Source organism: Numida meleagris, chromosome 3, assembly GCF_002078875.1.
Source record: "Numida meleagris isolate 19003 breed g44 Domestic line chromosome 3, NumMel1.0, whole genome shotgun sequence".
In the NCBI taxonomy this organism is placed as follows: domain Eukaryota; kingdom Metazoa; phylum Chordata; class Aves; order Galliformes; family Numididae; genus Numida; species Numida meleagris.
Window position 1 is genome coordinate 41,505,690 of NC_034411.1, and position 14,536 is coordinate 41,520,225.

A 14,536-nucleotide genomic window follows, 5' to 3' on the forward strand; every position below is an offset into this window, starting at 1 on the left:
GGGACAACCAATATTTTTAAAGAGTAAAAAATGTGTTCCTTCTTATTTATTTCTTTCAAATTACTTATGTTACAGGCCAACTGTGAGGAATAATGAAGTGTAGATCAATGGAAGGATCACCTCCTCACCCTAAGAACAAGAAGGGGGAATATTTCCCCAGTGAAGCATCGCACTGGAGTGATGCGTTTCAGTGACTAGTGCTCCAAATTTTATAATCTCAGCTTTCCTCTGTGAACAGATAATTAAATCATCTGCATTATCATCATTTTCCCGGTTACGGTATGTACAGTTGAACTCATATAGGTTTAGAGGATTACATAAATATATCAGAATATTTTTTTAAAAGATCACTTAAAATATTTATCTGCAAATAAAATGTGATGGAATTTGGAGGTTTTCCATTTGTTTGCCATTGTATAATGTTTACTGTTTGATTTCCTCAAACACTTTAACATTCAAAAGGCCAAGTTCTGGCTTGTGCTCCGGGTTTTTGATTGCCATGGTTTCACAGGATTATTCCTCATACCAGATACAGATATAAATACAGGTAAGGACAGATTCAGATGCAGGCATAGATTTTTAGATACAGATACAGACATAGATACAGATATAGACAAAGATATGGTGTTTTGTGATGATGTGTCAGTACTTAATGCCTCATCTTTAAATGCTACAGTATAGGCTGCTACTGCTTAGGGTACAAGGTCGGTTAGTTTTGATGGTGATCCACTGTGGGAGATAGGAAGGATAGATGGTTCCAAGAGCAATCTGGAAATGATTAGAGAAAATGCAGCTGGTGCTTCCACTTATCTATAACAAAGGCATAAGCTGTGCCTGTTTCTTCCACCACACCAAAGAAAGGGCCAGACTGATACAGCTTACTGTTGAATATGGAAAGTTGTAACTAGTTTGTCTTTTGTCATTTTATTGCTATGCAAAAAAGCCCCAAAATACCCACAGTGATCATACCCTTAAAAGAAGGCCGTCGGTCTGAGGCAAAGCCTCTGGCATGGGATCTACTTTATTCTGATCAGGCTCTTTCCCTTCTAATCTGTTCCAACACACAGGTTCTACAGCACAGTAGGGCCACAACAGAGACTTTTATTTAGCAAACCACTGAAATAGTGCTCAAAAAGCACCAAGAAGGGATGGAAACGATGTGAAGCTTCTACCTGAGCACAATCAAAATATAACCTTGTTAGCCAGAGAAAGGAACCCTGTTGCATTTCAGTTGGCTGCTGACGATGATACAGTTGCTGGTGCATTTCTGAAGAAAAGAATCTGTGCAATGAATGCAGTTCAGTCAGGGATACATTCCCTGTGCACTGAAATAGGCTTTGAATGTGCTCTGCTATAGTGATACAACAGCATATATGAAACCTGACAAATGATTTTGGACAAGTGACATTATAGTCGCAGGGTGTCATTGCTCTGTTCTTACCATATGAATGTCTTTTCTACCACATTTCTCAGTTGTCTCATTTGTTTAGGATTCTAAGAAGGGCGGGGCTTACTTGTGACATATTTGATTTTTACCTTAATTAAAAAGCCATTAATAACTGCAATAAATAATAAAAAAAATAAATGTGAGGACTCAACATGTTGTAAGTTTTGCTTTAAAACAAGTTTATTGCATTCAGTATTCATTCACAACACGAAGTAAAGTGAACGTACTCTTTTGTTGACCAAACTGTGAAGCGTGTGTGCTAAAATCAATTCTATTAAGTTCTTCATTGAGGTACAAAGTGCTCCCTGCCAGGCTTCATGAAGCAAATGATAGCTCTTTCTTATGTAAGAAGACAAGAAAGCTATTGTCATATGTGAAGCTGGAATAATAACAATTACTTGTTGCTGTAGGAATGTCAAAGAGCTTGCCTGGTTATGTCTACTTGGCATAGAACACCTTTGTTTATGCCAGGCCCCAGTAAATGATTGAACTCATGTCTTTCAATTGAACATTTTGCACACCAGAGTTTTCCTAGGACAACATAAATTTTCCAGAAGATAGTAATGTGATACTAAGAGACAATGCAATATTTAATAAAATTACTGTCTGTCTGGACTTGTTTTCTTTTTAATATAGCCTACAAAATTATAGTACCAACGTTTTCACCCACTACCTCTGAGACTTTGACTCCTTATGCAACAAGTGATCTTACCAAAAAGTTTTGTGATTATTAATGTGAATATCTTATTAAAATCACATTCAGGTGTTTTTTGTAAAATATGTATCAAGATGACTTATCTCTGCCTCTTCCCTCTCCACTGCTTCAGCACGTAACCCATTGCAAAACAAGCCTTTAGTGGTGCTTTGCGTTTGCAAAAATGCTGTTTATCTTCTTAGTGCCAAACAGTGGTTTTGTGAATCTTGGAATTCGTGGGACTTCTTGCTTGCTCGTACAGTAGCACTGGAGCCTCATCATGAACACATCTCTGCAGCTATGCAAGAATGTTTTCATTGGTGGTGCATCAAAATCAGTTTCGTCTTTGATGATTTCACTACTAATGGACTTGTTTCTGAGCAGATATCTGCATCTACGTGTTTACGAAGTCAGGGGATATACTTGGCCTATGGATACTAGACCTGTGTTCTCACTGGAGTTGGTAACTGTTAGTCTATCTCTATTCCACAACTGGAAGAAACTTTTAAGAAGTATCTCTGGTGTTTACTGATTTTGGAGTACTCCCAGGTGAGGGTATGGCACATGTTAAGGATTCATGGCTATTTCTAGAAACCATGCCATGTAGTTTAAACTGTCCAACTGTTTACTGGCCCACTTCCTTTTAGCAGCTTCACACTTCTGTAAAACCTCCAAAGTTGTTACTTTTTGTGGTTCGCCAACCCTGAGGACTGTAGCCTGTTCCTGGTAATAGGCAAACCTCCTCAGCTGTGGGTTTTGACACTCGGTGGTTTCTAACCTTGCTTGTGGACAGCTTGTGATGATTAAAGCTTTAGACTGCCACCTGCTTTACAGTCCCATTGGACGCTGAACATAAATTTGATGTTTAAAGGAAACAACACTGGTGGCCGTCTCACGTTTCTTCCTGGTAGTCTAACAAAGTTCTCAAGAAAGGCATAACCTGGGCAAATTGCTAGGTGACTTTGACTCAGATATTTTCAAGTGTTGGTGCCAAGAACATGACACCCCTAAACTTATACATGAACGGGGTAAAAACTCTTATGCTGGCTGTACATTTTCCCAATAGTTCCTTAGCATCAATCAGTTCCTGTGACAGGGCTATGGGAAATTTCCTTGCAAGGATGAAATCAGCAAAACTATACTTTGGGGTAGGAGAGATAGGGGTGACACTTAAAGCAAATGCAAGGAAATTATCCTTTCCCTGCTATGATTTTCTCTTAAGTGGAAGCAGATGTGTGGGTAAAGACTGTGTGTTTTAAATTTTGCAAACACAAATTTTACACTGAACCTTCCAGTAAAAAGCCGAGGGGCTTTGATGATCTTGATACTAAGGAAAAAAAAATGCTTTTTAGTTTCAGTGGCCATTCATGTCTGGGAAGAGTTGTTACTCTAGAGCCTCACAGGAAGGGGAGACCTGCCACTTCAGCCCAGAAAGGGATCTAACAGCTACTCCAGCTTCCTTCCTGTATCCTTCCTCCAAACGAAGCAGCCAGTCCTTGCAGTCCTCCCTGTGCTGCTCATCATCCTCTCCTGCTTTCTCCCCTGTAACGAAGCTTTTCTTTCTTCTGACTTGACTCCAGTTCGTGTTTCCCCTTCTCTGGGGTTTATGACTACACAAAATAGTGACTTCCTTATAAGAAGTTTGGATATGAAACATATTGAGTGAGATGCCTCAGATGTGCGGAGGGTGGTTTGAAGGCCAGGGCCTTTGTGACAGGGTGGGCTCCTTAAGCAGGAGGCACAGCTGGGGCACTCTGACGCTCCCTGTGCTGCCATGGAGAGTCAGTCTGAAGTAGACAAAGCATAAAAGGATGTTATTGCAAACTGTGACTCCTCTCCACCTCTGAAAATAGACAGTAAACAGCTGTTTTAAAGAAATTATTATCTTTTATTTCTAAAAAGGCTTGGTTTAGCAGCTGCAAAGAAGTAGCATCTAGGTGACCCAGTCCAACCTGATTCCTGCTCTCTGGTAAAACAAGCACATGTAACATCTCTTTTTTTGGCTAGTTGTGAACAACGAATTAATGATAGTTTGTTAATACAAACCCTCAATGCATTTTGGAGAAAAACAATAGACACTAAGTGGGGAAATATGGTAACTGAATGCATCTCTTCACATTTATATATTATGGAAATAAACCTTTTATGGGATAAATCAATGGGATATCTGAGATCTGCAAGATACCAGCTGGAACTCTCAGTGTGGGTAGTGGGGAGAGAGGAATATGAAAGGAACCAGTGAATCTTCACTCCTTCATAAACCTAGCTGTCACATTTGAATCCTTGTGTTTGTGGTGAATTATTTTTTGATCTGAGGATTTAAGTGTGGCTCTGCACTGTGATAACAAGGTCTACTGCCTGCTGGTTTCATGCTGTGCTTCAGGCAGTTAGATGGCACGTCAGCTGACATTGACTTTGCAAGCCTTGGGGAGCTCACTGACAGATCTCTAGTGCTCCATGGGAAGGGTTTCTTGGGAAAATCAGAAGGAAGCTGGGTGAGCTCATGCATTACAAATCAACAGTGGTCCTCATCCTTGTGTGGTATAGGCAAAAAGGGGCAGCTATGTCAACCATGGCTCTCTTAGAGGCAACCACAGCCTACCCAAGCAGGCCTCTTGGCCATTTGAGACTGATGATCTCATTTCTCCTTTCTGAGTTTTGCTCATTTCCTCAGGCCTCAACTCTTTGCAGCTGGATCTCTGGAGTGTTTTACTGTGCTAGAATACTTTTCAAATGTCTCTATTCCCCTAAACCAAAATTGTCCAATTATCCTAGGAAGAAAGCCTTTGTAAACATGCCCATCAAGATGAATCTATCATACATAGGAATGCTTCTCAAGTACGATGGATGCCCATACCCTTGGGTAGAATAAACTTCTATATTATTAAGCTTGTGTTTCAAATGAGGGGGTTAGCATTCATTCCTAGCCACTAAATAATTTGGTTTCCGGAAGCTTCTCTGGAATAGGACACAGTAATTCTAGTAGCTGTATATTATGTAATGTAGATACTGAAAAGCCAACCATGCAGCATGGAAAACATCCCATGAATTTATTGTGGCTTTTCTCTCACATTTTTTTCCCCTTTTGCTACTTAGAAGTACACTAAGTTCCTACCCTTACTGAACTAAAACAGTGAGTGATTGCGGTATTCTTTCAGGTGCTTAAAGATGTAGTTAAGGGCTCTAAGAGATTGCTTTCTGCTTCCTCAGTGCAGGCACCGCTTCACATTTCTGTCCAAGCAAAATGGAAAATTCAGCACAGACTATTCTGAAATCTTACAAAGATTTTTTCCCCCCCACTAGCTGTAGTTTTATTAAAAGATCAGTTTACATGCAGTTCCATTTATTAGTACTTTGACTCCTAGCCTCATAAAACTTCATGAAAACTCACAGCAGATCAGTCCACAGGGACGTCTACCTTCTGAAAAGGTAGAGTTGTGCTTGAGCATGTGGAAATTGGTTAGCAACACACGAGAAAGCCAGAAACTGCCATTGTTCAAACTGATGGTTTTCTTGGAGTATTTGTGCCCTCCATGCTGGTTTTATGGTACAGCCCTGACAATTCAGTGTGGAAATGTTTAACAGTTGTATTTATGGCTTCATGTCTTCACCTTTCTGCAAACTCCATTCTTTGATCTCTAGCCTGACACCCTCAAATCAAGAAGCACTCTTTGAGCACCACCTGAGAAAAGGCTTAAAAGACTAGATGTGTTTCCCCTGGGCAGACTGGGAAAGGAAAGAAAGTCCAGCTCTGTGGCATCATTCAGCTGCCTTAGCCATGAGGTCATCTCCTGCCTCATTCTTTCTGTCCTGCCTGCAGAATGGCAGGTACAGTCCTCTACAGACAAATCTCTTACTGCACTCTTTTGTCACCTCGAACATCTGAAGTCATACAGTGAACCAGGGTGTACAGGCAACCCTATCTGACAGTTGCTAATTTTGGAGAGTTCGGAGTTGGAATTCTAATCCTGTAAGAATTGTGTATGCATGTACTTTGCAGGTATACATTACATTTCCTAGATCTTTAAATAACCAAACTTTAAACAAGAATACTGATGCCTACATAGTCACCATTTTGCACCTACCTCTGCCACTTAGTAGGCCCCATGCCCAGCAGACCCCCATGAGCACCCATTCCATCCCAATCCTTGCATGCTCCCAGCTTCTCAGTGCTGCTGCTGCTGCTGCTGTTCCAGTCTCTGTCACAACAGTCCAGCTCAGCCACAGAGGATTTCTAAGTTTTCACTGCCTACTTTTGTCTCCCACTGATTCACTACACTGCCTATCCCTATTCTTTCTAGTCTTATTCTCCTTTCATTAGATTCTTCTGCTAATTTCACTGTGATCTTCTTCCCGTCTCCCTAAGGAGACTTGTGTAACTTTGTCCTCTCACCTCTCTTCTCTGTGTGTTTCCAGGTCCTCTTCTGCCACACCAGTGCTCCTCTTGCTCCATTCTCTTTGCTACCTCAGATTTCCCTTCCTCAGCTGATGCTTTGCCCTCTTCCCACTTCCCTGCATGAGTCTCTGTTGTTTTCTTTATCCACTCAATGTCCATCTCCTTCCCTTGTGCACACCACCCCCAGCATGAAAGATCACATTCCCACATATCCTAACTTTGCCTTTTTGAGTTTTGTTGAAGGGCAGGGATACCATCTACACTCATCTGATATGTTGCAGACTGTGAAGGTACAATCAGTTTCAGCAGTGTTGTGCTTGGTAAACTGGAAAACTGTCCTGGAGTCAAGGCTTTGGCCTCATACTGGGAGGAAGGGGCTCATCTGGCTGGACTCTGAATACAAAAGACTTTAGGAGAGATGTTTATACGGGAATGGAAAAATGAACCTTAGCAAAAAAACTGAAAATCGTTGTCAGCAGGACTTATGTGTCCGTTCTCAGTGAGGAAGTTCTGTTAAAATGGGTCTGCCTCACTAGATGGCACTGCAGAACAGCTTGGCAGCCGTTTGCGGGTGCTACAACAGAAGATTGAGGGATGTTTTAAGTGCGATGGGGCAGCATCACGTTTAATCCATAAAAGGGGTCTGGGTGAAGCCTGAGCAGCTTAAAGCATTTCTCTGTACAGCTGAATACGTGTCTGGGAGCAGCCAATGGGTTTTTCTCCTCTCTGCTTGACATTTGAAAGGGAATATTCTGAAAGGTTTTCCAGCTTCAGGACAATCATGAAACAGAACAAACTGAAGCACTGAGTGTTTGGGGCTAAGTAGGAAAGGAGCTAAGTGACCTGATAATAGACTCTGTATTTTGGCTGCAGGAAATAATGGTCATGTGGACTCTTACAAGCCCTTATTAGATGCCCTGTAATTCCTGAGTTTCTTCTCCTGGTGAGTGTCCAGAGGTCCAAGGACTTTCCTCAGATTTTCATTGTGGAGCTGGGGATGAAACTATACTGGAAGAGTGAGAGCTGGGGAGAATATAGCTGAGCAGACTGAAATGGAATTATCAAATAGGAAAGATCCATCCCCTGGGTTTAAAAGGAACCACAAAGAACTTTCACTGCCAAACACCCAACTGAAGAGGCTGGGTTTGCAGCATCTGTGTGGATCCTGAACAGCTGAGAAAACCATCAAGACACCCCACGATCCAAGGAGAGGAACAACGGAGACCATGAAAAGAGCTTAATTATTTTTTTTCCTCTTTACGCTGGTTCCATTTACAGACCAAGGCATGAGCATCAGCTCCCTCTTGATTGTTTGATCCAAGCCCATGGGTCTGTTGGAGTGCTGCAGAGCAGCCACACAATGCTGTGCTATAAGAAAACCTCCTGCTTCCATTGGCAGGGTCACATTTTGGCCATTCTCAGTTATAAATATACAGAGCACTATATAAAGCAACCTCTAAGGGTGATTTGGGGGAGATCATTTTGTGGCCTAAGAATATGAGGTGACCTGCATCAATGGAGCCTGTGAGTCTGGCTGTTTTCAGGAGATGATTTCATTAGCAATAGAAACCAGGTGAGGATTGCCCTGGAAAAAAGAACTTTCCATGTCCTGTGTTTTTCTGCTGCTCAGGATTCCTCACATAGCAGCTCTGCTTAGGGACCCTCTCAGATGTCCTGTCTAGCAGACAGTGCCCTGGAGGAAGGAAGACAGTAAATTAAGTTTGCCTATTGCTACAGTAAAGCTAACAGCAGCTTTTTTTTTCTTCTTTTTTTTCTTTGTATTTCAGAAAGGAAGGGACAGTTGATTTACTGTATTTCATTTCAATTCTGGTCTCACTAAAGTACTAGGAGCTAGACACTTCATATGGCCTTTGCATTTAATAATGCCATTAAGCCTTTCCCCACGTACTGTGTGCCATGTTACTGGGAACCTTACCTGGCTTAGGGCACTGGTTTCCCTAGCCTTCTTCCCATCTATGTAGTCACTGTATCTTCAGGGGAGGGCTCCTTGCTTCTCTGCCTCTGGTTTAGGAGCTGAATGCAGAGGGAAGTCTTGCTGTTGGGCTGTTTGCTGGCCACTGACAAGCTCTGTCTGGGCTGTGTGTGGTCGGTATGCTGCCGTGGGAGCCCGAGGGCAGAAAGGAGCAGTACCAGGCATGTGCTGCTCTGCTGTAGATCCCTGCTTTCTGACCTCCAGTCCCAAACATTCAAATGTTCTCCCTTTCCCTGGGTTAAGTTTCCCAAAAATGATGTTCTAAAATTCTTGAGCTGCAAATAAGCCCATTTGGGTTTGCTTTCTTGCCCTTTTGTCTTTTGGAATTTAAATATTAACTACATAAATTCTTAAGCATTTCTCTGCAGCTATAGGGGTGAGAAGTTTTGTGGGAAAATAAAATTCATATCATTCCTGTCTGTAAAGCTTGAAATAAAACATCAGCATTCATGAAATGCAAGAATAGCTCCCTGACAAAGGCTGAGAGTTGGTGAAGTTGCTTGCTTGTTAGAAGCAGGAGCAGCATGTGGCTGCCTTCCCTGGGGAGCAATAACATTGCCCTCTGCTTCCTGGTGCCCACCAAGTTCAGAGTAGGCAGGTTGGTACCTGAAGCTGTGTAAGTTGTCTGATGTTAAGACATGGCTACATGTCATGTCTACAATGGCTGGTTTGTCTTGGGAACCAAGACACTGCTGATCTAGCTGACTGTGGCCAGGGAGTGGGAACCTGAGAAAATGAACGGTTGCAGGAGAGTCTCAGTCATGTGGATAGGTCTGCCCTGGTGTGATTTATTTATTTATTTATTTTTATTGATGAAATTCTTTGACTTAAACCAAAATTGTTAATTTATGAGCTCTATATTTTATTTCCCCAGGAGTCATAAATTTTCCAATATTATTTGATGTAATGTCACCGCTATAAAATAGTAGAACGTTTTGGAGGGTTTGCAGACTGATTTCACTTTGAGGGATAAACTAATCTATCAGTGCTCTTATTTTAACTGATATGGCTAGTGTTATTTGTATTATGTGCTCCCATTCTTTGATGAGACTCAGCACACAGATAAAGTCCCCGCTTCACACACCTGAGCTAGAACACTGCTGACTGATTTCCAAAGTGTAGCTCTGTCTGATTGAAAATACTGTTTTTTCAGATACATTTTTATGATCACTGGATGAACAGAATGCATTGCAAAAATAGCAACCCTGCAGTATGACCTCAAATACTGAACAGTAACTGTGCATTAAGAACCTATAAGCGCATGCAAGAACTCCAGAGGTAATTCGTTCTTTTAAAGTTTAGTTACATGCGACTGGACAGCTGGCATCTTTACTCAGGTGAAATAATACTTTCATCCTTGACAAATCCCATTGAGATCAAAGAACAAGGGGCCATTTCAATGAGTACACTTGGAGTTTAGGATTTCAGCATGGTCTTTAACCAAAACTAAATCACACTGTGCCGTCTTTACTCACACATAGTACTATAATTTTAAATGGCACTCACAGGTTGTAAGATGCACCCTGTTGTTTGCCTGCCTCCAAAACACTGAAGAACATCACCATCACTGTGACTGAGCATTGTATTCAACTTGTGTAGTCAAGTATGAATGAAAGGAGGAAACAGAGAGTGTGTGATCTAAAGGAAGACATCTTGTAAAGGGCTGGGGTCAGAGTTTTATTGGCAGCGTAGGCAGCGTCTTGTGGTATTCAGATGATCAAGTATGGACAATTAGGTCTGAGCTAATGACCCTAGTGTTCTTCAATAGACAGTTGAGGGAAATAGGCATGTCTAGAGTGTGGCTCATCTCCACCTGATCTAGGAACCTAAAGTAACATGTACAGCTTATTTCTCTCCATTGTCTAAGGCAGTGCTGAGGAGAGCAGATAAATGTGCAAATCTCTCAAGCTCCACTTGCTCTTAGATATGCAAGAGATTATCATTACCAACTTAAAGACCTGCAGAGGACTTAGTCAATGTTTTTGAAGGGCTTCAAAGATACAGGTGGTGCTTTTAAAAACAGATTTCACTCCCTCTAGTGATGTTAGTAGTGACTTCAATGTCAGAAGCATTTCCTTTGTCTGGTTTTCATATTCTAGCAGGTGGAAGCTACTTTACCACAACAAGTGTGATAGTGGAAGGATGATTGTCTACAAGATTTGATTTTCATCACCTAGTGAACAAATGATGAGTGTTGGCTTGTGGTTGTAATAGTTACAGAAGCTGTTGGAAGAAATTTCATATCCTCAAGGGTCTTTTGAAGTTCATGTATATTTGAAATACACAATCCTTCTGTAGTGTTTGTAGCTGATTTCATGGGGTCAGTCATTTGTAACCCAGGCAAGGCCTTAATGGAAGACAGTGGACTTGTAGGTGCTATGCTGAACCAGATGAGGACTGGCAAAGACATATCAGACTTTGTTGTTTTTTTTTTATCCCTGCAAAACAATTCAAGACAGCTGCTAGGATGTTCTATCCGTAAGAGTAGTGCTAAGGTAGACTATGCTTTCTATAGTAACTTGTGTAGAATGCCAGGAATTCAGAGCTTCTGAAGGAACATTATTATTTCCTTCTTTCACAGTGCCAAAATTTTGCTGGGCATATATCATACTGTTTCAAGATTAATGAGGTTCATGCCAGATGTGCCTTAGCGGAGTAATTCCAAGTTATTTCTCAGAGGTGAAATTGATATTTTAACCACTGGAATAAAAGCCTATTGAAAAGCCAATTCAGTACTGACCAGTTGAGGTGTCCAGGGCAAAATAAAGGTGACTCTGGAAGAAGAAAGCCCTGGGTCAGTTAACTAACATTCGTTGTTGGGAGTTGTCATGTTTTTATACCAAAAAGTCACAAAGTACTCAGGACAAACTATGCCATTAAAAAAGTGGTCTTCTTTACAGACACTTGAATGCAACTGCTTCTGATATAGATGAAATAAATTATTTACTATGGCTCTTATTCACTATATTTCTGTAGTAGTGAAATAAATATATGTGATGTGACACAGGCTGTGGGCTCTCTTCTGTTCTTTCTTACTAGTCAAGTTTTCTCTTTCTTTATAGAGAATTAGAGTGTCACTATCCAGGCTGACACTAGTCTGCTCAGTTGAATAGCTGCAGGGACCTGGCACAGCTCAGGACTCACATGTCTGTAGGTTGGAAGGACAGCCCTACATACCAGTGGCTCCTGGTACTTCAGCAGACGCACTCCTGAAGTTTTCTGTTGTAAGTAGAGGCCCTGTCTGCTAATGCAACATAGTGTAAGCCTGCAAACAGAAATGCATTCTTATAATTACTTTTTGGGTACCTATCACAAAAAGCCTGCAGAAATCATCTAAAACAAGAACCATACTTTTTCAACTGATCAACATGCAGTGTTTGTCATCCCATATGTGTTGAGTAGCCTACAAAGACCTTCCATCCCTGAACAACTACAAATTTTGTTTACAAAGTAGAGGAAGCAAATGTGCTATGCCATGGGTTAGAAACAAAGGGAAACAGTTCTTGTGGGGTGACAGCTGATGCTTTCTTGCTGCTTTTGGGGAGTTCAGGTTTCAGTGTAAGCATGAGACCTGATCTAAGGTGTTGAGCCAGCGTACATGAGATTCTCTTCCAAGTGTGTTGAATATCAAGATGTTGCTCTTCATGTTGCTCACACTGCAGTTGTGCCCTTTATAGCCAGCTGTGGTTACATTTACCTGCACAGATCTAGTGACAGGTTCGCTTCTTAGTAAATAACTCAGACTACCTCTGTATAAAGGCAATCATTTGCTGCCTGATTTTTTTCAAATGTACCAAAGTATTCCTTCATGTCTAGTTTGTCAGCCTATGGGGACGTGTTTGACTTGTTCCCAGTAATCAGAAAGGATAGCTGGGAGGGAAATGCTCGCAGGTGACAGCTGGCAGTAGACTCAATTGTACTGTAATGTGCAGGCTGCAGACAGGAGAAGACAGACCCTCTTACTCTGTTGCAGCAAAAGAAACTGGGCAGATAGTCTCAGAACCCATGTATCAAGTACTGCATTCTGTTTTTTTTATGCTGTGGTCAGGGGGTGATTTGTTTTTGCATATGAGATCATTATGTCAACAGGACAAGGAGGCAGTGAAATGCAAAACAAAATTCCCAGTCCTGGGAATCTTATCACTTAGCTCACAAGCCAGACAGCACGGAGTCCCCAGAAGGGGAAGCAGCTATACTGGCAGAAAAGCTCCAGTGTTCTTACATACCATTTTATTTTCAAATGTAAATAGGCTGCAGAAGAATGAAGGCAAATCAGCTCCACCACTGCGATTGGCTTTCAAGCATGAACTCTCGCCCATGTTGTCTGCATCCAGCAGCCGTCATTCAGCTGCAGTGCTTTCGAGCAGGACTAGCAGAAATCACCCTTTGTACCCAGGGACCCCAAGCCAAGGCTCCTCCTCCTGAGTTCTGCTTTGCGAGAAGCTGAGCTCTGCTCTCTGCAGAGGCAGGGAAGCCTGCTCTGAAAGCAGCAATTCACTTTGGTAGCACGTTCCTACTACACAAAAACAGAACCCCAGACAGCAGCTTTAGTTTTCCTAAATAGCAAATACTCTGGAGCACTTGTCTTGGAAAGGAGTCTCTGCTTTTCACCCAGCTTGTCATCCCTATGGAGCCTGTGTTCTTCACTAAGCTCCTGTGGAACCGAGTCATTGCCCCCAACATTGGGCATGTCAGTGACTCCACTGATCTAATTAGAGATGTGCTGGTAAGATGAGTCCAACTTTCCTTTTTTCACCTAAAGCCAAATAGCAAAAAAAATATTTTCAGCGTAATTCAGCTCACTGTACACCTGTGTCAATGCCAGCAAAATAGGGTCCAAACGCCTTCAGAGCATCAGGATGAATTTAACTACGATTGCACTTGGTTTGTGCCCTTCCAGGGAGCGGGGAACTGCAGCTCTGTGCAGGACACTCCTGCTGTCCGTCCCACCATTTCACTCTGCTCCGTCTCCCATCCTCCTCCCTGCCGGCAGGAGAGCAGAGCTGGCAGGCAGCGGGGTGCAGGTGACAGCTGGAGGGACATGGTGGAAGAACCTCCCAGTCACACAGGTCACACCAGCAGGGCGGAGGGAGCCAGACAAGAGGAAATTCCTTGTGCCGCTTCCAGCACTCGCTCATACACACCTCTGCAGGAATGGGACAGAGTCAGACCCCTGGTAAATCGGCTCCTCGGGGATGAAAGGTGCAATATAAGTGAGAAGGCAAGCACTCAAAAGATTGTTGCTCTCTTTTTCCCCTTCCCTTGATCCTTTGTGGATTTGGCTGGTTGGGTCTGCGCTGTTAGTGTGTCAGGATTCGGAGACCAAGCAGCAATGAATTTCTCACTGCTACTGCTCCAGCCCTAATAGCAAACAGCTGAGTGAAGAATGAGAGCCCGGCTGAAAAACAAACAGAGCTTTCCCTCCCCTCACTTGGGCTGTTGCTGGAGCAGGAGCAGCTCCAGTGTTATTGTAAACCCCTGGTGTTAGATGCCAATTCTAGGGCTGTAAGTGAGGTTATATTTAGCCTGCCGCCACTCTATTGTTGGGAACGGCCCAGACTATACTGCCTTTTTCTGGATAGGTAGAGCCCAGATTTCCAGCCAGGAATAGTCAAATTCATTTTAAAGGTAGTTTCCCACATCTCATTTTACTGAACAGAAAAAAAATCATGCAGCACAAAGGAAAAGAAGCAGACTTTGATGGAAAGTGTATTTGTAATATTTTCTTGACTGTTGTTTTGTTTGTTTGTTTTTCTAATAAGCGATGGCTTTCTGAAGAGGTGAAAGCAACTTTATTTTATTTTTTTTAAACAGTGAAATGTTTTAGCAAGACTTACCTTATTTGAACAGAGTGAAAGTTGGCAGATTTTCTTCTATCTCCCGGCCTCTTAGACTTCTATGGCTGCTGTAGAGCAGCTGAAGTTATGCCAGCCTTTCCATTATAACATTCCCTCTCTCTTCTCATTTTCAGGGCTTTCAAACTTGGCTGTAAAAATTTGCTCCAGG

At 42.2% G+C, this 14,536-nt stretch overlaps 1 protein-coding gene across 2 annotated transcripts in view; it reads left to right on the forward strand.

The window, feature by feature from the left end:
* WDR27 (WD repeat domain 27) overlaps positions 1–3,687 on the forward strand; it is a 141,904-nt gene extending 138,217 nt beyond the window's left edge. For both annotated transcript variants that reach the window (XM_021392925.1, XM_021392924.1), the window contains exon 24: positions 76–3,687. In XM_021392925.1, the coding sequence (XP_021248600.1) occupies positions 76–93 (18 nt within the window). In that variant the 3' untranslated portion in view covers positions 94–3,687. The remainder of the gene's footprint in view (positions 1–75) is intronic.